Below are 23,846 nucleotides of genomic sequence, written 5' to 3' on the forward strand. Positions count from 1 at the left end.
CAGCTGTACCGAAGAGAAAAGGAAACATTCGGCTGTGCATTCAAATTAGCTGTCAAGAAACACAAAACATAAATCTGACTTAATAGCATAATTTGGAAATGTGTTCTGGGCCCACCCTTGGCAATAACACCAGGGTTTAACTCACGTTGTAGCAATATTTAAAACAGCTCTGCAACTTTGGTTCTCCACCCAACTAAACAACAGAAAATTATGTTGTTAAATGAAAAACACCACACGTATTTAAGCGAGAGAAACCATCTAAACTTCTGACATTTTTCATCTTCATTTTTTTTTAATCCAAAAGATTTGTACAGCATTTTTTTTTAAATAACTTACAGGATCAAAAGGAAAATAAATGCATAGCTTCAAAACCTTAGAATATAACCTCCCCTTGTTGCGGAAGAGTTCAAAGTCATAAAGTGCTGCAGATATGAACACACATCAGACAAATAATCTAGTAACTAACTTATTTTTCTGGTTTATTTAACAATATTCCAGGCTTAGAACATTAAATAAAAATCTCACAGACAATGGGTAGGACTAACAATGGCTTTGTTGTTGGTTTTTTTTTTCCTTTTTCTTCTCCTTTTTTTTTTTAAAAGAACGCTGACACACATCAATTGAACCGACTACAGTTTTATTTTGGATACCAAAAAATAAAAAGAAGCTGGAAAGAAAAGAGTAGTGCATTGCACCGATCTCGGTAAATCTGCTTGTAAGCATCACTGCATATGTTTAGCCCTAGAAGGACAAAGATGCAAACAGGAGATGGATGCTGTTAAGAGGGGCAGGCTGAACACAGACCAGGGGAGCGGTGCTCTGGGCTCTGCCTTGGTTGTGAGGGCACGGCTTTGAATTATGCTCACGTGAGACAGGATCCACACACCTCACACTAACATTTGCGCAGCTTCTTGAGGGCTAGCAGCAGTGGTAGCAGGCGGAGGTGGTGTGAGGGGACACAACTGACACCAGCTGGTACTCAACGGATGTAAAAACCAAGAGGTCTTCCTGGCAGACTGCAGGGGTGTCACAGGAGCTCAGGTAACATCAAAAAGGGACCTCCTGTATCTCGCTCCCTTCCATAACTTGATTATTCTACCCTCACGGACAGCCTATATATCTGCGAGAGTTTAGGCCAAGCCTGTGTTTTGTACCTTGGGCAATCACATACACCTCCTCAGTGGGTGTGGAGAGTAGCAAGATCCAACGGGATGCACTCTGTGTGTACTTTGTGCAAGTGCAAATTAATTTTCAGGGGGCTAGAGAGTGAAAACCCAGGCCTACTGACAGCCAAACACCGGCCACAGCACCTGTTAAATGCATTTTTCTCAGGATTAAACATGCCAGGTAGTTCACTGCTATTTACTTCAGTGCTCCTTTACTCTAACCTCTGTCCTTCCTCCCCACCCACCCACCCCTTCCTACTACCTACAAAGAACACAAGGCCTCAAACTTGCAAAAACTATTAAACCATAATATAAACAAGCAGTCTGGCAATAGATTCAATTCTATCACAATTCTCATTTTTCTGTGCTCCTCCTGGCTGGGCCCTTTCTACAACCAATTGTCTATGGTCACCATCATGATGAAAAAAACCAACTTCTTCCTCTAGAAGAGTACTGGCCAGTCTTCAACAGACCTCTCTGGAAAGATTGTGCTTGACAGTCATAGACTATAGCCAAGGTGGGGGGCGAGACACCAGTAACAAAAACAAAACCCCAAAAACCTTTTGACTGTTAACTGGAAAATGCCAAGATGTCCTCCTCTGCACCTCAGGGAAAAATGCTGGCTGCTATCCCACTCTGTGCCAAGCGTGAACTCTACTCTTGTTTATGATGTGTATTTCATAAAGAGATGGGGGGGCTGGGGATGGTTTTCTTTCTTTTTCTTGTTTGCCGAGTTCTCAAAAAGGCTTAAAACACTTAAGCGTAGAGACATGAAGGAGCAATTACAATACACAACAACTAATCAGAAACAGTACTCAAACATTAGACTGGACGGGACTAAAGTCCACTCTACAAACTGAACCAAAAAGAGGAGAAAAAAAAAAGATGGTTTAAGTGCTAACGCAATAAGAAACAATCCTAAAGACTCACTAAATACATGTGGGGAAATGGAAGGGTCCCCTTCTTTTAAATATATTTACATAATAGTAAAGCTTTTTATTTTGCTTTTCTTGCCAACAAAATTTTCTAGCTACCCTGGGCGAAGTCCCCATTTAAATTAAGAGGTTAAGGATTTTGTAACTTAGACAGAATGTTAGACCCGCAGCCCGTACACGTCTCCCCAAACCCTCCTTCCCTCCCTCTCTCCGCCACTGCCGCTGAGGGGCCGATACCTTGCCCGCTTCGCACCGCATGGCATCAGCCAGAACGTAACAAAGCCAAGGTAACACAACGCCACCTCAACCCTGCACACTTTGTCACCACTTTGTCAAAGCGCAAGAGACTACAATCAGGGCTTGCCTAGACACATACACACACACACACAAAAAAAAGTTTTGCCATTTAGCTGCTGCAGTTAAATGGTAAAACCAGACTAACGTGGACACAACAATACCAGTTTAGAAGTGTTTATACCATTTACACCGCACTGGAAAGGAGAATAACTTATCCCAGTATAAGTGCATCCACACTACAGCCTATGCCAGCACAGTATCAGTTAAAATAAAAATACATCAGTCCCCTAATTGACAGAAATATACCAGCTGAACTTTTCTGGCATAGACCAGGCCTAAGACATGAGGTAGTGAAAACAGAAAATCAGGCTCAAGATATTTTTTTTTCATTTCATAGCATTGATACACTCTAAAAATATCCACTGCTCAGATTTATGGATTTTAAAAATGTTTTAAAATCCAAAATTTAAAGCTAACATCCTGAGTCACACAGGATTCACAAACAGAGGCATAAATCTTAAAAACTCCCTTGCTGGGGGTCCTAATTCAAGAAAATATTTTTGTGATAGAAAGCACATAAGCATGTGTTTGTCTCCCACTGAAGCAAGTGGAAAGGAAACACATGGGTAAGTGCTTTCTGAAATCTGGGCCACAGTCAGAAATCACGGTCTTTGTAGAATTTATTTCCTCATTCATTTCAGTGCTGTTTAATCACAAGTCATTCATGTTTTAAGACAGTGGGGAAAACATAGACAATGGAAGCTAAATCAAGTTTGTTACAACTGTTCAATATTTACAGCATTCAAAGCATAAAACAGAAGTATTTTTGGTAACTTAAGACAAATACTTTTTTCTTTGTTATTAACTGTACCGCAGCAGTCCTGTTAAACAAACCCACTGTCTCTGATATTAAAGAAATTGTTGTTTACATTTACCGAGTCATTTAAATTAAAAATCTGTTCCTGTTCCAAACCCCACTCTCCTTCGTCTTCGTCCTCCGGTTCAGCCTCAGACCCATTCCGACTGTTTTCGTACAAAAAGATCTGCTCATCCACATGAGCCGGCGCTAACCGGTTTCTCTTTGCACTTACAACATTAGCAGATGAACCAAAGAGGCGTTCAGGGAAGACCCTTGTGGCCAGAATACACCAGTATTTTTGAAGAACCTTTGGTAAAACTGGAAATAGCGCTAGTCTGTCAGACCACCACTTCAGTGGGTCTTCATTTAAACCGAGGACCTTTTGTGACTTGAAGTTGCTCAGCTCCTCAACGATTTGAGCATGCCATTCCTCCTGGTCTTCCACACCTCCTGTCTGGCAAAAGATCTCTGCAAGCATGTTGTTGATGACACTGGTAGGAGGAGGAGTAGAGGAGATGATGATTTTTTTTACAGGGGGCTCTTCTGAAACTGTGAAGAATTTCTCTTCAGTCCTAAAGGTATTTTCTTTTACTTTCTCCAGCAGGCTTTTTGCTTCTTCCACCACTCTGTTTTCAACCTGCTGCCGCTCAAAGGCTGAAAGAAAAGGCAGTTTTTTGTAGCGAGGATCCAAGAAAGTTGCAACATTGAGGAACATGTCTATCTCAGGGGTGTGCTGGTAGGTGGTTGACAGTTCTTTAGCAATCACCTCCTTTGCCATGCTGATTTCCTTCAAATCATTCTCTTTGATGTTCAGGGTAGTATTCAGAAGCATGTGGAGAAGTGGCTTCACCATACTTATCGTTGGGTACTTTGAAGCAGACATCATCTCCGCGACCTGCTTGAAAGGCTGCAGCAGCTCCACCAGCCCTTCAATTGTATTCCACTCACTGGATTCCAGCATGAGGTGGTGGTTGTTGCTGTCCTCCACGAGAACAGCCGCAATGACAAACTGCTGCTCCTTGAGGCGCTGCAGCATAGCGAGTGTGCTTCCCCACCAGGAAACCCGGTCGCTTACCAGCATGCAGTGGAGGATATTCTGCTGCTTCTGCTTCTCACTCAGCATGTACATCGCAACTGTAGACTGCTGAAAATACTCCACCAGTTTTCGGCACCTGGCAAGAAGGCTGCAGAGTTTGGGGAGCTGAAAAGCTTGTTGTATTCCTGCGTTAAAAGTGTGCCCCAAACAAGGCATCTGTACGGGAATATCTAGAAGGGAGCAAGCTTTCACAATGTCTTTACTATAATCTGTTGTAGCACCAAAGACTTTTGTATTGATCCCCCACTCAATGAATGTTTCATAAAGGACTCTCGTAATAGTCTCTGCAGTATTATCCTCAGGTACTTCAAATGTTTTTAAACACCGCGAGTTCACAGCCAGGCAGTTGGCAGGACTGCTGCTGAGAAAGTGAACCGCGACAGTTACATATGACCTGTTCTGGTTTTCACTCCTCCACATGTCTGTGGATATGCCACACCATAGAACCTCAGTGAGCTCTTTCAGCACAATTTCTCTAATGGCATTGTACTTTTCGGGAATAGCTTTTGTACAGAAGTACTTCCGGCTCGGAAGTTCATACCTGGGGTCTGCTGTTCTCAAGAGGGCCTTGAAGGTGGGTTCATCCACGATAGAGGCAGGATACATGCCCTCACAAATTAAGCTGATGACTGCAGATGTCAGTTCCTGATGCTTTTTGTTTTCATAGTTCTGGTAGGTCTTCATGATGAGGCTATCTTGCACAACCTGCTGTGATGATTCCGGCTTGATTTTTGAAAATGCGGTGGCAAAGGCTTCCCTCATTTGCTCAGTGTTACTTTTCACAAATTCGCAGAATTCATCGGGGTGATTTTTCTCAAGGTGGTAGGAAAGGTTGGACGTGTTTCCTGAATAGGCGATCTGTGCCATGCAAATACGGCAGTAGATCTTCTTCCACTGTAATATGCATCCTTCTGCATTGGTATCAAACCCAAAGTACTTCCACACTTTACTCTTTGCTCTCGGGTGAGCCACTAACTTTAGGTCTGATGGGGAACCTTCTAAACTTTTATTCTCCATTGCTTCTTGGCCACCGTCCCACCTTTTGATCCTTCACTCATTAATGAGTACCTGATAAAGGCAGTAAGATAAAGATACAATGAGAAAGCAAAAGTTTGACCACACTTAACTATGTGAAATTAACGTTTCTGCAAACGTATCAAGAAACCTACCTTACTAATTACATTTGCAAATTTAAAGATGAGATTTGCAGGAAGTGTGATCTACAAGAAGCCCATCAGAATGTCAAGAATTTAAAAGATTTTTAATATATCACATTCTGCTGTGAAATTGAGCTAGAAGACCCGAGTAAATCTTGCTTCTCAAATTACATAACTCTGGGTAGAGAAGGGGTACCACCACAAAGCTGACGCACTACTGTCACACAAACTGGTGATCTGCTATAACATTTTCCTGCCTCTTAAGTTATAGTTAGGGCTAGACCCACATCCTCTTGCCTAAGAGTTACTAAACTTCACTGTTAACATTTATTTCAATTGAAACCTGATACTGAAGGAGCAAAGGTTTTATTGTTTGTTTATTTTGAAAGAAGTTTTGTTAGTTGGATCAAACTGTTCCACCATTTGCTTAAAAAAAAAAAACAACAAAAACAAAAAAACAGAAAAAAAACCCCAACTGTGATGCAAGTTATAGCATTATCTGCTCTTCTGAAATGTAAAAATGTTTTCTTACTGAAGTAAAAGGAGTTTGAACCTACATGCAGATCAACAATACGCATCTGACACCTTTCCTGTCCTCTTTCTGAAATCAAAGCCATCTCCTGAACTACTAGTTCACAATCATGGTTCCTGGAATAACAGTGCATTATAATTACAGGAAAAGCAGACATGGAAGCACTAATAAATATTATCCACATCAGCTGGAAAATAATTTTGCTGTATTTTCTTCAAAAGGCTGCACAAGTCAGGAGGGGGTAACACTCTAGATGAGCATGGCGATAAGCCAAGACTTGGCAATCTGTACCTCAGTATCTGCACAGGAAAACATTTCTTGTGCAGTCATGTGCAAGCACTACTTGAGCCCTACAGCGCCTCTGTGCACAGTGCTGGCAGCTGGCACCCACTGGAGCTGATTTTGCTACACCAAAAAGCCAAGCCACAGCAAAGCATGACTGCATGCTGACGCTTCTCCATTTCTTCCACGCCACCACCAGAGCGCCTGTGACAACAAGCCCTTCACCAGGGGCCTGGCCAGGACTGGGAAGAAGGAAGTAAATCAGTTAAACACAGATGCAGCCCCCTTCACAAAAATCCAGGGAAAGAGAGCAGAAGAGAAACATTGGGAGCATCCCTGCAGCCAGCCTGAAAGCAATGGCATTGCTCCTTCTCTGCCCATCAGGAGCTGCTCCTGCACCCAAGCCCAGAAGTCCCTGGGTGGTAAGACTGGCTGGTTGGAGGAGGAAGAAACAATCTGACTTGTTCGTATTGCTGCAAGGGAATATCTCCAAAAAATACGTGTGCAAGCTTCGCTGGTGTGCTTTCTGCTGTTGATGAATATTCCCAAGAAAAGCTATTTTCTCTCTGAACTATAGTTGGTATTTTGCAGCACTTTCTGAATGTCTTGAATGAAAAACCAAAGACAGGTTTACCAAGACTAAGCATATTCATTCAAACATAGCTGTTGGTTTAGAAACAGAACAAGAGATGCAGGGCAAACATTTTACCTAATTTGTTCTGTAGATTTACTTCTGGGTGTAGACCTGGGGTTTTTTCCCCTGAGGGGGGCAATGTTCTGACTGCCAGCAATGCCCTCTACAGTGATTCGTTCAGTGCCTTTTAAGCTGCCAGAATAAACTATTGATTCAACGTGGTAATGCTCCCTCATTCCAAAGATGTGCCTATCAACAACACCAAGGTATGCAATTCCACAAAAACTGATGATTTTGAAAGACAACGTGGCGTAATGTACAATGATGTAAACCTGCCACAGCATCAGACTGTGCATTAACAAGATATATTGTATCGGTATGTAGTGTTACTGTTTTTAGATCACTCCATTTCAATCCATGACCTGGTATCTTGAGGAGTATAGAGGCTCCCAGAATTTCACTAAATCCTACAGTTTCCTTTGCAGTTACGTGGCAGTTCCTAAAAGCAAGGAGGAAGCCACTGTAATAAAAGAGCTGATGCATCTTTAATATTTAAAATCAGTATGACACACCTTGGATCATAAAAAGTTCATCACACACTGATAAAATACAAGTTATTTTAGAGCAAGGGAGTGTTACAAACTCACCCCACCTTTCATTCTTATGTATGTTACAGCTTTGCCATCGTTGAGCTGGATCTGGCACTTGGCAATAGTGGCACAGAGTAGCATTGCCACAGTTAAGGACATGCCAACATAACACAGCCTTTATTATAATGCTGTAAACCACACTTCAGCTGTTGTAATAGCTCAAATATAAACTGCTAATCATCCCTGTCTCTCCTCCAGTGTTACACAGCATAACTGGTACTATGAAGGGGAAAAAAAAAATGGCAAAAACCAAACCAAAAAAACATACCTCCCATTTTTCTATCTGAAAAGGTAAATTTTTCCTCTTTTGGTGAACAGTGCTCATAGCCTAGGCTTGGGAACATCTGGAGTAGCTTCAACTCAGACCCAAACTGGACACCAGCACCTTGCAGAATGAAATCCCTTGTGAATGAAGCACCTCACCGCCTTTGGGAAATCCCACAGCTTGTTACAAGGGCAGCTGAAGGAAATGCTCTCTTTCAGCTTGCTGAACTTTCCATGATAAAAAAACCAGCACTACTTTGGTTTGGCGAAAAACCCTTCTGCACACAAAAGCCTCCAGGCTAACAAACGTGCCTCTTCCTTTTTCCCTTGAATTCCCACCCACATTGAAACACAGTGCAGGTTTGGAGAAGCTGCTGTTTTCCTCGCCATGCATGCCTTTCCACGCAGCTGGCCAACACCACCAGCTGGTACCAGGGCTGAGGCTTTTAAGAGCCTGCAGACAGGATCCTCTGCTGGCCTCGCAGCGGGCTTAGCTGCCACAGGAGGAGGAGGAGGAAGAAAGGCCCAAGTTTCCTTGCCCTAGCACCTCATCTCTGCTTTCCCTGGGGCAGGTTGTGCTGCCTCCTCACACCTCTCAGACCCCTCTTCACTCTCCTAACACAAACCTGTGACTCCCCTCGCCAGGGCAGGGCCGTAACATTGAAACACCAGCAACTAGATACGTTGCAAAGGGCAACAGTGCTACCCCTTGCACCAGGCAGGGCTCGGTTTCCCCAGTGGCAAAGAAAATACGTTCAAAACCCACACGAGAGTCACTCGGATTGTGAAACCAAGCATGGGAACGTGAGGAAACGTGGGGCGTGTAGCCACCGTGCAACCTTAGCTCTGCCCCCTTGTGCACACACAGCGATGGCACCCTCCCTAATTACACGGTAGGTATCGTTGTAGCACAACCCTTGCCTCATTCAGCACGGGGGCAACCATAAAATGACTGTTTCCTCACTTCTGAGACTATCTAACTCTTAGGTGCGTGCATGGGGGAGAGGGATTAATTGTTAGATGCAACTTCATTTTTGCCTGCCGTCAGTCCTTCCTACCTGGTTGATTCTCTACCCACCTCTGGATATTTTACAACCTAGCGCTCATACAGCTTTGACCAGGAAGTGCTCAGTCTATCATTATACTTTAATCATTAAAAAAAGCCCTCGATACGTGAATCAAATTAAAAGATGCATGTTCCCAAATTATTTCTTCACAATTAATTGTAAAGAAACTTGGTACAAATTATGATACTGAACAACTAGAAATTGGGGCAAATGAAAAATATGTATGAAATTTCAATCACTTAAGGACGGGAGTAGTCTTTAAGGCCTTCTAAACTTCAGCCACATTACCACCTTCTTCAGAGCCAGTTCTCCACACATCACAGGTACCAGATTTAACTACAAAGACTTCTAAACTACAAAACATTCAGCATTTATTCTTCCTCTACCTCAAATTTCAATGAAACATGACCAGCAGAAGAGAAAAATGCAGGAGGAAGATGCCAAATAAATTCCTTGATAAGCTCTTAAAATACCAAAAGAGACTGTATGACCATTTTTGTTATCAGTAGGATGACTTTCAGTGACCACATTTCAAGTGTTAATATCCTGGTGTCACAAGTAATACTAATTTGACTTTTACTAATCCACTGATTAGATTTTTCTTTTTAAAAAGCTGTTTATATCAGGATCTTTAGTCATGCAGGGCTTTTTTTTCCCCCCTCAAAATAATTAAGATTAAACACTGTAAAAAAACTAAAACAATACAGGCAGTAATTTCTAATGAAACTAGTAATTATTTAGACCACTGAAAACTAACACAGTTTACACTATGTATCAGCAGTTACACTGTCTGTGCAATTGGTACTTGGAAAAATGTTTTAACATAAGTTAAACATAAGTTCCCCTTTACTTCTGCTGATTTTAGTTAGCGAAGCAATCACTGACTGCACTCCGTTTACCCTCCCAGCTCTGTATTTCCGTTCCCTGAGCTTCAAGATCAGAATATCAGACCAACTTCCAATACTCTTTATTGGGGGAAGGCTCACTTCGATAGCAACTATTACTAATTTTTCAGTTTGCAACTTGAAACAAACACTAAGTTTTTGCAGTGAATCTAGATTTCAGAGCTCAAACCACCCTCTTTCCCAAAAAAACTGTCTTGAATCCCACATATAAAAATTAGATGAACCCCCGGTAGGATGTGGCAAAACAGATGGTCACTTTTAAAAGCCATGTGAAAGCCCATGTGCTGAGAGTGTGCAACTCTAAGCTCGGGTAAAGAAAAAGAAAAGAAAAACAAAACAAACTTGGTTTAGTTGGATTGAAATCCACAACGCTTCTTCCTGGCAAGTGCAAGAAAGCAAGCTTTTCTTGGAAAATTTGGAGGCCAAAGGGCTGCATCAACACCAGACCCCTTTGCTCACCCGCAGAGTTCAAGGACGAGCCACCAGGCATCCCTCTGTTTTAAACCTTCCATGGGAGAGCTGCACCACGGGCACACGAAGACCGGGAAACCTGACAGGGGAACTGGGGCCAAGGAGATGGGATTGGAGGCCTGGATGACTGCTGCCCTGCTCTTCCCAGCCCCATTTCTTCCCTCTAGGCTCTCCCAGGGAAGGCACCCCGACGATAAAACACCTGTACTTGTGAGAGTTACAGACTCCCTTTCAAAAAGATACAGAAAATTTTAAACATACGCACTTTTCTAGATTACTATCTGGAAAATGTACTTGATGTTTTCTTAGTGCTAGTGTAGTTTACTGATCCAAGCTTTAATTAAGCATGCTCTAACCAACACTTTTGCTTTTTGTTGCACTGCAGTTGCTATTTTGAAGTTATTATGGAAACAAGGTTAGTCTGCGTAAAAAAGTTCCCGTTGACAAGCTGATTCACTTTTTTAAGCAACGGCCGGACACAGCAAGTCAAAGCAAGGCAGCAGGTAACTGCCAAGGGGCAACTCCAAGCAAACAAGTATCCTACAAGGAAACTACTTGTCCCTGGAAGAAACCAAGTTAGGGCTGAAAGAAAAATTTTCACAGCTGTCAGATCTGCCCTGGTCCTACTCAGGCAGCTGACATTTCCCAGGTTGGATCTTCACTGCCTTCCTCCAGCACTTCCAAATTCAATACTTTTTTTTTTTTTTTTAATAGCTAAGAACAGACTGCAAAAAATACTCGGGTCACATTTTTGTCATGCTGTTTCTCTGTAGTTCGAAAAAAAGATTTGGAAAGTGTTACACACCCTAGGCACAATACCCAGCTTTGCTCTGCCAAGAAAAACTAACGCTAGAAAAATGCTCAGATGACTTCAAACTGTAGGCAGATATGCCCTTTCTGTCACTAGGGTTCTCTCATTTGTTTAGGGGTTTTATCACTGTCTTTTGAGAATGAAAAAAAAGAATCCCGGCCTATCACAGAAGGATCAGGAATTAATAAAAAGCAGACAAAATGCTACCCAAGGATGCCATGAGTGATGAAATGCACAAATATGCTCTTGCTGTGTAGTGTACCTGTCCCACCTCCTCTCCAGTACTTCAGATATTCTTTAAAACAATATCCTCGCCTGCTTACCGAAACACCATGCTCTCCCAAGACTTTTTTTTCCCCCCCTGTTCCACTGGTTAAAACTACTGACAGAGCCACAAAGGCTCACTTGCTGCCGAGCAGAGAAAGTTAAAGGCACTGACTTGTATGCAGTTGTACGCTCAGCTCTGATGATACATTGCGCATCCGTCCGGACACATAGTTCGCTGTAAGTTTACAAACTCGGAAACATTTTAAAGTTTTCAAGTGTAACATGAGGAAAGAGGAAACTCAGATCTCTTGTTTTCTGGCAAACTAAACCTTCCCCTAGCAAGCATTAAACATGCTGTTGACCCAGATCGGAAAAGGGCAAAACCGTAACTTCTCCATCAAATGACGGATCTGAGGACCCTTGGAGAAAACTACAAGTGTCACTCACCCGTCAGCTTGAAGGCTGCGAGCGAGTGACAGCCGGTATCGAAGTTTAAGCTTCCAGAGCGCGGGTGCGCGCCCCTCCCGGGCGGCCGGGGCAGGGAGGTCAGGGCCGGCGGTCCCGAGGCGGCGGGGCGGAGGACCGGCCGGCGGCGGCGGCAGGAGCGCCCGGCCAGCGGCCCGGCCAGCGGGAGGCTGCCCGCCGCTCCCCGCCTGCCAAGCACCTACCTGGGGCCGAGGGAAGCTGCGGCCGCGCGGCTCTGAGCCGAGGTCTGAGGCGAAACCGTCAGAAGGCAAAAAAGAGGAAGAGGAGAAGTGGGGACCCCCGGCCCGCGGAGCCCCCACGCCGCCTCCCGAGGCCGCAGTCAGGCCGGCGTGCAGCCAGCCGCCCGTCCCGGGCCCGGCCCCCCGCCCCGCCCCGCGTCCGGGGCGGCCGCGGGCCGGGGGCCGGACGGGGCGGTAGGGGCCGGGGCCTGACGGCCGCCGGCGGCGGCGAGGGCGGGGCCCGGCGCGGCGGGGGCGGGAAGGGCGCCCCGCCAGCCGCAGCCCCCCCGGGCCGTTGCCCTCGGGCGGCGCGGCGGGCCCGGCCCGGCCCGTGGAGGGGGGCGGAGGAGGAGCCCGGCGGCGACGCCCGGGCACGGGCCGCCGCGGTGCCTTAGCCGCTGCCCCGGTGCGGGGGGAGCGGCGCGGCCCGGGCCCCCCTCCGCAGCGGGCCAAGGTCGTGGCAGTGCTGTGCTGTGCGGCCCGGGCAGGCCCCGCCGCTCCCCGGAGGTGCCGGCCCCGCGCTCCCGGGCACCCGCCGCCCTCCCCGGGGCGGGTGGGGGAAGGTGCGGCAAACTTTCCCCTCTTTGCGGCGGGGGCTGCCGCCCCCGGCCCGGAGCCACCCCCCGTCCCGCAGCCGCCCCGCCCCGCGGCGCCGGCTGCGATGCTCACCTGGGGCCGGGGGGCTGCGCGGGCGGAGGCGGCGGCGCAGCTGGTGCAGGATGACGAGGAGGCCGATGCAGTACACCCGGAGCAAGGGCACCAGCGCAGACAATAGCGACATGGCCGCCTCCCGTCCCGCGGCAGCTGGCTCGGGGCGAGGCGGGGAAGGAGCTGGCCGAGCGGCCGGCCTGTGCGTGGCACGGTGGCTCGCCACCGCCGCCGGGCCGGGCCGGGGGGGCGCGGCGCGGCCCCCACCCAGCGGAAGGGAAAGCGCCGCCGCTGTCACAGCAGCGCCGGGGCGCGCCGCGGCTCCCGCCCTTCTGGGCATGTGCGGCGGGGGAAGGGCCGCGCCGCGGCCGGCGCGGGGAGGGAAGGGGCGGCGGCGGGCGGACCGGCGGCCGGCCGCGGCGGGGCGGTGGCTCGGCCCCCGCCGGGGCGCCCGGGGAGCTGGGGAGGGGGCGAGCGGAGCGGCGCGGCGGCGTGACTCAGCAGCGAGCGGGGGGGGGGCGGCGTGACTGGCAGGCGGTGTGACAGGCCGCCCGGGGAGGCGGCCAGCGCCGGGTCTGTTACAGCAACGAGCGGGGCTAGAAGCGCCGGGGCGGGGACGGGGCGGGCGGCTCCCGCTCGAAATGCCGCGGCTGAAGGCGCCCGCTGGGCGGTTGCAGGGTTTGCCCTCGCTGGCACAGACGAGGGGCCGGGGCGGCTGCAGCTGTTGCGGAACCCGCAGGCACCGCCGGGCCTGGGCGCGACCGCTGGCACCTGGGGCACCCGCCGCGCGTCCCCCCGCCTGGCCGCGGCTCTGGCAGGGGCAGGTCCGGCCGTCGCCAAGCGCCGTGTACGTACGGAGCCTTCCTACCGGCCTGACTGCGCGCCCTTGCAGTCACGCTTGGCGTACCACGCGGTTTATTCCGAAGGTTTATTGCTGCCAGTTTAAAATCCTCAGCCTGACTCTTTAAGACGCCGAACGCCGGCGACAGAAGACCGCGTCCTCCCTAGCGGTCCCTCCGGTAGGTGGCCGGTTCCGGCTGCGGGCAGCGAGCCCGGGCCCCGGCGGCGCGGGCTTCATTCACAGAGCCGGCGGCTTTGCATAAACGCGGATGAGCCCCAGTACCGGGGCAAGGCAAAAAATGGGAGCAGGCCTTCCGCGGGAGGAGACGCTGACCTACATAGTCGGTTTCAAATCCTTCGGTAAGGTTTTGGCTTGGGGAGCCATGCAAAGTTCTGGAAGTGCGTTTGAAACGCAGTCTCCTCCTCCCCTTTATAAAAAAGCAAACGTACTTCCTAGAAAAAATACAATTAACGATATACTTCTTCAATGTCAGATTAGATCGCTCAGCAGAACTGACTTTCTGTCTTCTGTCAGAAATATGCATACAGTAAAAGCGGTGTGTAGTTGCTCCAGGACAAACCCAATCATTTAATTTTATGTATCTCTGGTGAATGTTTTTTTTTATTACTAACGCATGGAATTATGCAAATGTAAATAATTAACATCATGAAGTCACATCAATAAAGGATTCATTATTAATGCATATTCTTCACAACCGTGCGCGGAGTAGGTAGAAAGAGCATCACATAAAATGACATGAAAGAAGAAACACTATCATTTAGTAAAGTTGAATTCTTTCAGCTTATCTCAGTAAAAATCAAATCTCTACTCCTTTATGTTGTTTACATCCTTTTCTCAGAACTACAGCATTAATGAAAACCCTTTGCAACATTAAACTGAAACTTCCTACAGTATATTTACACAATCTGTATATAAATAATGTAATTGCTTTCACACGTTTTCTAGAATAAAATCAATTGATAAGGCGATAAATACTCCTCTACCTTTTCTCAGATGACACTATCCAAAGAGTTGACTAACTGGGGAACAACCAATGGGTTAACATTATGGTCTTATTGGTCCCACTACTTTTTCACAAGGTGTTAAAATTTTCAACCCTCTGTGGTTCATGAGTACAGCTTCACAGAAAGGATGAGGAAAATTTGTTTCAACGCTCTGTTAATGTTAATTATTTTTTCTAAAGCCTGATGGGGCACAGAGGAGAAATGAAAATATTAACAGAAGACTGTAGGTCTTTTGATTCTTTTCAAATAGTGTGTTAGAATACATCCTAATTTAAATTGATACACCCTTTAACTTGATTTTTCAATAATCACCATCTTATTGATACTTTGGGTTTTTTTCTTGCAATCGTTAACAGAAACCTCGAGTATTTGGGCTGGAATCTTGTCCATCTACTTTAAATACTTCGCTGAGGCATTATTACCTCAATGAAATCTTAACTGTCTGAGCCCTGCAAGGGATGAAAGGAGCAATCTAATTCCCTCAGCTTTGCTGTACAGGCAGCGGACAGAGAGGCGCTTCTGAAGACCTGCAGAAGATGATGACTGCTTCCTTTGAGGTGCTTACAGTGCTTCCTTCTTTCCACCGACTGCAAGTGAACTCACAGTGCCAGCAGGCAAAGCCAGCCTGCGGTTAGAGCACAGATACCCTCTTGCAAAGTCGTTGGAAGCCAGTAACCCCATCCATACTTGCTCCAGCCTATCTGTCCCTCCTGCAGGACTGGCGCTAATGAAGCAGTATGTGATCACAGTGCTTCCACCCACACTTTGCATAAAGATGCATAAAGCTATAAGAAAGGAAGTGGGTGATGTTTCTAGACTCTAATTAAGCCCTGAGCTCAAACTTCCCAGCGGAATGGCATAATCAGCAACCATCAGGTAGCGTGGATGGTAGGTGTTGCAGCTGAGAGCCTGTGCAGCTGGGAATGCACAAGACATGGGGCCACATCAGAGCAGACAAAAGGGAACCCAAGGTTAGCCTAGCAGTTCAGAGGCTCTCTGGCACGGGGAGGAGGGTTATGAGGTTATGCCCTATTTTCCTTGTTTGTTCCATGACAATCTTCTGTATAACACATGTTTTCCAAGTATATGAGTTTGCTCCCCTTGGTTTTGCTCCCCAAGAGAACTTGGAGCCAACAACTCCTCGTATCCACCATGCGGTGGTTCCAGTTCAGTAGGAAAGGTCGATGCTTTTTGCCCAAGCATGACATAGTAGTTGGGGCAGTCTCCTAAGATGTCGACACTGTCACATCAATCCCTCTCAAACAGTAAAATGTACACGTCCACTCCTGTGCTTAGCTTGAGACGTGCTCTCTGCGTTTTGCACGTATGTCGAAGCTGATGGCCCATGCCGGAAGAAGCCAGACATAATTCTGACTGCTGCTAATTTTTCAGGCTTCTAAAAGGGATTTAAATGCCTGTCTTCCTAAGCTGGATTGCAGTGGGACTTGAGGCAAGAGATAAGTGCCTATCTTCCCAAAACAGGATCTCCTTAACATGTGTGGGTGAATAAAGTTAAACGCCCGAGGAGCTTTCAGGTTCAGCAGGGAGGTGCTCACAAGATTAAGCAGTGCTGGGAAACAGTCTGTTGGGGTTGCATCTGGAATTCATGTGGAGTTTTGAGCACCTGCAGACAATTTTGACAGGCTGCATATGGGTTTTTTTTCCCCCTCTGCAAAAAAGAGTCATTTTAGGTACCCCTTAGAATAGGCAGCATCTTGCCTAATGCTGGGCACTTGGGCATAGCAGGACCATATGGAGCAGTAAGCTCTTAGGCATCCTCAGTAGTGGCCTGGGGAGGGTCGGTTAACTGGAAAGGGAAAGAAACTTTGCCAAGCGGAGAGGTGTCTGCAAGCTATGCAGTAGGAAGTCCCAGGGAGCGAGAGCAGGCTCCTCTGCTGAGGGCAACCATCTGATGGGACACATTTATTTTTCTTTAGTGGGACATAGTAGATGAGTGTAAGACCACCAACCTTCTGCGTAACAGAACTGGTACTATAGCATTTGCCCATGAAGGAGGATGGCTTTTGATCCCTCCCAGTCTTTTTCAGATATTTCACTTTTCAAGAAAATCGTGTCATTGGGGAAAACTGACCCTTGCTGGTGTGGCTGTAGTCATAAGGATGTGAAGCCCAGGAACACAGTAAAGAAATCTGAGGGGTTTTAGCCTAGCATTTAGGTTCAAGGGATCAAGGGGACAAAGTTCCAGTCCATATTCACTGAAGAGCCTATCCTTTTTAGACTAGAGAAGAATAGGACAAAATACAGACTAATAAGTGCAAATGGAGTCCTGGAATAGGGATGACTTTCCCTCTTCAACCAAATGCTCAAACCATTCAGCTATAATGAAAGAAACATAGTGTGCCTATTACTGGTGCTGAGCGTTTTGTTTTTTTAAAGCCACTGTCTCTGCAGCAACTATTGTATTTGTACATCTGGGTATTCAGCCTGTGTCACACTTTCAGGATGTATCTGGTCTGGAAAGCCTGAAACATGAGTAGCTGGGGCTGGGGCTGCATCCCCCCCAATATACTCATACTTCATATCAGGTAAGATCTGGGCATCCCTCCTGCAGTTCAGTCAAGACTCAGAGACCAAAAAGTCAGAAGAAGGCATGTAGATAAAAGCAATAACAAAAAAAAAAATAAAATAAAATCTCCAAACGTGTTTACATACAAAAATTCTGCAGGAATATAAAGCAGGTGAGCTGCTAACAAAAATATACAAGCTTTTGTTAAAAAACAACTTCTGTCATAAAACACTTAAAAATAGTAAATCTGTTTAGAGTTCAGTAAGAGTATTAGCAGCCTGCAAACTGTACTCGGCAACTTGATTTGGTGAATTGGCTGAAAGAATAACAAAACATCTGGAAATTCTAGATGTAGCAAGAACTAACCAGCATTATTTGAGCAGTGGGAAATCAGCTCTCACATAGTTCTGGGGCTTTATTTGAAAATGTCTGTAAGTAGATAAACTTATTAACATACATGAAATTTCAAAAGCCCTTTGACAAGACCCTGCACACAAGGGATGCTAAACAATCAGGGGATAAGACCCAGCATATTCACAAAACAGAAGAAAATAAACAAAACCCCATGCTAAAATGAGAGCGAAACAAAAGTTACTGATACTCATCAGGAAATCAGAGTAAAATAAGAGCAGGGTGTCAAGCTTCCATACCATATCCAACCCCGATAATACGTTGTAAATATCTTGGATGAGGTAAGGGAAAAGCTGTCGCACCAAAATGGTGGTGTTATTTCTATCAGTCAAGGTGGGAGAGGAGGGGTGGAATTTCAGACAGGTTTAAACAAGCAAGGTGGAATGGCAATATTCCAACACTGATAATATAATGCTACTGAAAAAAAAGATTAATTATGCCCACTATAGCAATGGTTTTGTTGACAGTTAGTTAATTTGTGTTAAAAAATATCTAGTGTCAATAATTGCCATGTGATTATTTCAGTGTTTGTGCAGTTATGTCTGCAAGCACCTGTGGCATACCCTGTGCAAAACTGCCAAACCCACAGCTAAGAGGATTTTGTTAGGGTTCAGCAAACAACCAAGGTGATGATTATGGTCCAAAGCAAGAGTTTTCCATAACACCAGGTCCTCCATGTATCTGTGATTTCCTCCTTAGCCACACTGTAAGATAAACACATCTTTCATCAGAAACTTGGTTAGCACCAGTCTAATGTGAAGGAAATAAAAAAGCAGAATCGCCCTAGAGGTGCATTGGCTTTGGTTTAGCTTTGATGAAAAATGGTTCACCTCACTGCTAACCCGGATCACAGCATGCAGCGGGAAGGATGAACATGGACAATTTTCTGGTCTGTAGGGTCAGAATGTCTGAAAGCAAGTGGAGCTGAAAAGCCCAGTGCAGTAAAAAAGACAGGGCTGAGGCTTGCTGCCCCATGCTGACCCCAGGAGGAGGTGTGCTTATGTGGGGTGTGGGGAGGTGGACCAGGAGCAGAGGTGGATCCTGTACCGTGACCTGAGCTGGGAGGTTCCTGAAGCCTGGCGTTACCTTTCTCCATTCTAGATCGAATATACTGGGGGATTATCAAGAGTCAGAGGTGGTCCAGCAATTCTGTAAGCCTGCTCTGCAACTCTTTTTATCGCTTTCCTGGCACAGCTGCTTTACGCTCCTCTTTGTCAACGGGTCCTGGCTCCTGAGTCTCCCTAGGCACTTGTTAGTGCTTCCCTCTAAAACCCCCCAGCAGCCTTCGCACTGTTACTTCTCTCTGTCCTGGAACAGATGATGCTCTCTCCCATTTTTCCCAATTCCATCTCACTTTACTTTCTTATCACCCAGACAAACCTGTCTCTCTATCTGCCTACAATCACTGGATTCCCATTCTCTTGATCACACCTGCCTGTCAGTCATCCAAAAAGATTACATACACTTTGAATTTTCCACTTACTTTAATAAATGAATGATTGCAGCATTATATAACTTGTTTATGTTTGGCTTGTGCAGTAATGGTTTGGACTTCGGCTATTCTATGGCAATTCATTAATTTACTAAGCACAAAGCAACTCTGTAAAAAAATTAGCAAGGCCAAGAAATGAACAGACTCAACATTTTAAATTTAAAGGGAAAATTTAAACAAATGAATAAAGAGCTCCTGCTATTCTTGAGGACAAATTCATGTATGACGTAGATAAGGCAACAGGAAACGTGTGAAAAACCATTTCTCATTCCTTGTCCTTGGGGTGACCCAAGTCTCTGTAAATACTGAGCTTTATTTTTCATTCTTCATCTCATTTTTGTCTGTATAAAAGCAAATCATACTGTGATCAGTGCCAAATTGCCTTCAGAACAACTGCAGAGAAGATTCAGCCAGGCTCAGACTTTCTCCTCAAACACTTGCCAGTGAGGAAGCATAGAATGTTCCAGGATTGTAGTTTGACCCCCTAGAATATATGCACTAGAAATTATCAAAGACAATTCATTTTGCTGATAAAAATAATCTAAAGGCTGGAGAAAGCCAAAGGCTTATCCTGACAGTTGTTAAGAATGCACTTTCAGATTTGGTTGGTCGCTGGAACAGGCTCCCTGGGGAAGTGGTCACAGCACCAAGCCAGTCTGAGTTCAAGGAGCATCTGGACAACACTTTTAGTCCTATGGTTTAGCTTTAGTCCTGCGAAGAGCAGAGAGTTGCACTCAATGATCCTTAGGGGTCCCTTCCAACTTGAGATATTCTATAATTCTATGTCTGACTATGATCATACATAATATCATGGCCCTCATAGTTTTCAGAGGTAATAAACTATTCTGATTATACATAATACACTACTTGTGACAGTTTAATTTCTGAGTCTATTAAGACAGCAGTTTAATTCAACATCATAGAATCACAGAATTATAGAACAGTTTGGATTAGAAAGGACCTTACAGATCATATGATTCCAACCCCCTGCCATGGGCAGGGACACCTTCCACTGGACCAGGTTGCTCAAAGCCACATCCAGCCTGGCCTTCATCATCATCATCATCATCATCATCATCATCATCATCATCATCACCATCATCATCATCATCATCACATCCCAGTCTGCTGAGACAGTGCAGAGTGACAGATCTGCCATTTTTTTAAATCTTTCACTAGACACTCTCAATTGCGTTACAAAGTAGGTATTTCTCAGTCCTTCAGCTGCCCTGAGAGCCGTGATTGCTCAAGCCTGATCATAACTTGGATTCCCACAAGGTGCAGTGGTTAGAAACGGTGCATTTCAGATTCTGGATTCATCCTAATCTGCTGCTGCTGTTTCAAGTAATATCAACTATTTACATTCAGCATTTAGTGATGATAAGCCTTACATAAAGGATTTAGCTATCACTGCTTGTATATATTTTAGGTAAATTTTTAGTTTCTGGGTTTGGCTTGGTTTTTTTTGTGAAAGTGTGCTTTTAAGTACCAGCATGACATAATAAATTGACATAGGTAGCTCACAAGCATAAGAAGCTTTTAAAACTAAGATGTAAGACTGTTTTATAGCAAGTATTTTTCATCTAGTAAAAGGCCTTAATCCAAACCAACTAATAATTCAAGTGAAGATTTGCAGTCCTTAAAGCTACTTCTTAAAACTAGGCTGTTGGGGTGTTTTTTTTCTAGAAACTCACAAAAAAACATCACCCGGTGATCTACTACATGTCACTATGACTGTTAATTGATAAGTCTAGGATAAGCTGCTTTAGCATTGCAGAACATTTTATTCCACAGTCCCAGCTAGGAGATACTTTTCTATCCCTCACTTCACTTCAAAGCAGATTTATCTAAGGTTGAGATTACTAAACTGAGTTTAAACATAATAAAAAAACAAAACATACATTTACATTGTAAACATATAGTTTATAAAGGTATATGCACATTTATGTATACAGACAGATAAAATAACATTGTGAAATTTCATTAATCATGTGGAAGGGGAATGAAATTTCCTGCGCCCAGGAATTAATAGGGAAGTGTTTAAAGTGGTTGGTTTAAGCCGTTACTTCTTTCCTCAAAAGAGTAGGGATCTTTTACTATATAAATTACATTACAGCATCATTACTACTTTGAATAAAAAAGTTATACTGGCTATAACTTGCACTTGTTACACAAAAATTATAGGTGGACAGCAGATTCTCCTGTTAACCACATGTTTAAGTTGCAAGCCTTAGCAAACAGGTTTTTATCTATCAGAAGTGTAAACCCAGGAGCCTTTACTACTGTTCCAAAGTAAAGAAAAGCAAGCAATGAAAACCATACATTATGTACAGGATGAGCAGCTTTATGCTCATGATTTCACTGGCTGGGTTTCTAATTGCAAAACAAGGGGGTTTCCTGCAACTTGCATGTGGTGTCTTGCACCCATCTTGCTTGTGGCCAGCCTGTCTTTCATTGGGGTTTTGCTTTGTAATAATGAGATTATTAACAGCCAATTTGCTGTATTTAAATATTTTTTTTCATCGAGGAATCAAGGTAAAATCTGCATTTTGCATCTGGCTTTTCCTGTTTTTTGTTTGCCACAATATCAGTCCTGCCTTTGTTTTGCATTTGTCTTTGTCTTGCAACGAACTGTTTACAATAAGCCATCAATAGCAATCAAGGATCTGATTCTATCTCTTCTGCTGTTGTTGATTAAATAGGGAGAGTATGAACCGAAAGGGAACTTGACTGCTTAATCAAAATACAGTTTATTTACAGAAAAGGGCATAAATTTTCTGTAGTCAGGCCCAAATAAATGGCTTTTTTAACCTGCAGGTTTAGTTTTCCCTCTATTTAATTATTAACTGTACCTGCTCTAATCAAAATGTTAATAATTTAAGTCATGATGTTATGAAAGAAAATTTTACTCAGCTTCAGAAATACATATGGATGAATGCACGATCTGTAGTTCAGGGATGAGATCAAGCACTGAACAGCCACATTGGATGAGATGAAGATCAGAACAGATTTGTATATATCTGTTAAAATGACGAGGACCAGATATCTCAGAGGGAAGTTTAAAATCTTGTCAGCAGAAAACCTCCTACACGGTAATCTCCACTTTACTTCTCATCTCCACCTATTATACTGATACTTAGTAATGGTTGTTAAACTAAAACTCTTTAAGATTTCACATCCATTTTTTTGTCTTGCTGCCATTAATTGTCTCTTTAGATATATTTGATATGTAGATGATTCTCCAAACTATTTTTGAATTTTACTCTTCTAGTTGTGCTGCACTTCATGTATATGATTACAAACAAATGTCACAAAATATTTTAATTTTTTTATAATTTACCACCTTCAAATTTCATTGCATAGCCCTTTATTTCTGTACTATGAGGCAGGAAAGCAAAATTCCCAGTCTATCTTTAAACCACTTATTATTTTATATACTGCTGCTTTGTCTTACTCATTTCCTGTTTACTGTAAAAGATCTTTTATGTCTCTTCAGAGGGAGTTCACGATACAACACAATCTGTTAACTTTTACGTAGACACCTCCTGTTCAAAGTGTCTACGGAGTGTCTATTAATGTAACTGAGACTGACATATGGAAAGAGGTGTCAGTATAAAAAGTAATTAATGTATTTACAGTGCTCAACTGCAAGTGTAAACTAGGCAAAGATTAAATATAAGTATTAAGTAAGTGAACCACAGACAAGAGATGTTCTTGTTAAGGCCTGCACTGAACTGGCTAGTCATACCGTGCCGTGCTCTTCCCTATTTTTAACTGTGAGATATGAAAATATAGATGACAATGGCACATGATGTTTTCCTAAAATTCAGCTTGCAGGCTTTTGGCTGTCTCCAGCACTGGTGCGCCTCATTACAGCCATCCAGCCCTGGCTTTAGAGAGTGAGATCTCTTCACATGCTGAGAGTAACGAGATTGGTGCTGCCGATGGAGAGGAGCCAGAGCCTTATCTAATGCCACAAAATGCCTTTGACAGCATCTGCTCTCACATCAGCACACAAGAGCTCCCCATCTGTGCCATTCTGCAGCCATATTCTGGGACTGCATCGCCCCTTCACCAGTCAGGCCACTATGCTGCTAAGAACAATTTGTAAGTAACATTTTTTTCTGCACTTTCTTTTCCCAATTACTATTGTTTGCCACTGAGAGAGGGAGGGAGAGAGGAAAAAAAGAAAGAAAATAGAGGTATTTGCAATGAGTTCTTGAAACATTTTAAATATAAGACTTGGTCTCAGCTTTTCCTTTTTAATTATTTGCTGCTGCTACTTGGAATTTTCAGGGCTGTTTGGGCCTGTAGTAAGTTGTTTGGTTTACAGTTACAACAATTTAATCCTTCGGGGGGGCGGGAAATATTCTGATTACTTCTCTCTTGTTTCTGCTGTGTCATTGTCTATGCTCATAATATGTATTGCAATGATTTTTCTAAAAAGATAAAAATCTATCAATACAATTTTCTAAAAGCAAACACTTGATGTATACTTTGATACACAAGCTGCAAACTATGTCGTATAGGAAAATGAACACACCTGTTGAGTGTAAAGACGCTTCATTTTCTTCCCAGAATACATTTTTCCATATACCAAGAATCAAGCATGTTCTCTCTTACTTTCTTGCTTACATAAAGCAATCTATTGCAATCTATTATCTTGTTTGCTTTTTTTGCTGTGCACTAGGCTGCTAGTTTCAATGATTTCCCCTTAATAACCTCAAGCCGTTTTTCTGATCATTGCACTGGATGATGGCTCTACTAAGTACATATACTTTAGTTTGGACTTTTTTCCTCCCAGA

The 23,846-nt window shown here is 44.4% G+C and overlaps 2 protein-coding genes across 5 annotated transcripts in view; both read right to left on the reverse strand.

Moving 5' to 3' along the window:
* Positions 1–14,553, reverse strand: part of DHRSX (dehydrogenase/reductase X-linked) — a 169,549-nt gene extending 154,996 nt beyond the window's left edge. The window contains exon 1 of one of the 2 annotated variants that reach the window (XM_055701347.1): positions 12,767–14,553. In XM_055701347.1, the coding sequence (XP_055557322.1) occupies positions 12,767–13,085 (319 nt within the window). In that variant the 5' untranslated portion in view covers positions 13,086–14,553. The remainder of the gene's footprint in view (positions 1–12,766) is intronic. The other variant, XM_055701346.1, reaches the window with a different exon arrangement.
* The window catches only part of ZBED1 (zinc finger BED-type containing 1), a 59,682-nt gene continuing 36,289 nt past the window's right edge, over positions 454–23,846 (reverse strand). Inside the window, exons 1-2 of one of the 3 annotated variants that reach the window (XM_055701344.1) lie at positions 12,062–12,724; positions 454–5,421 (exon numbers count right to left, since the gene is read on the reverse strand). In XM_055701344.1, the coding sequence (XP_055557319.1) occupies positions 3,283–5,370 (2,088 nt within the window). In that variant the 5' untranslated portion in view covers positions 5,371–5,421; positions 12,062–12,724 and the 3' untranslated portion in view covers positions 454–3,282. The other 2 variants (XM_014279450.3, XM_055701345.1) reach the window with 2 other exon arrangements.

Source organism: Falco cherrug, chromosome 2 (assembly GCF_023634085.1).
Source record: "Falco cherrug isolate bFalChe1 chromosome 2, bFalChe1.pri, whole genome shotgun sequence".
Classification (NCBI taxonomy): Eukaryota; Metazoa; Chordata; class Aves; order Falconiformes; family Falconidae; genus Falco; species Falco cherrug.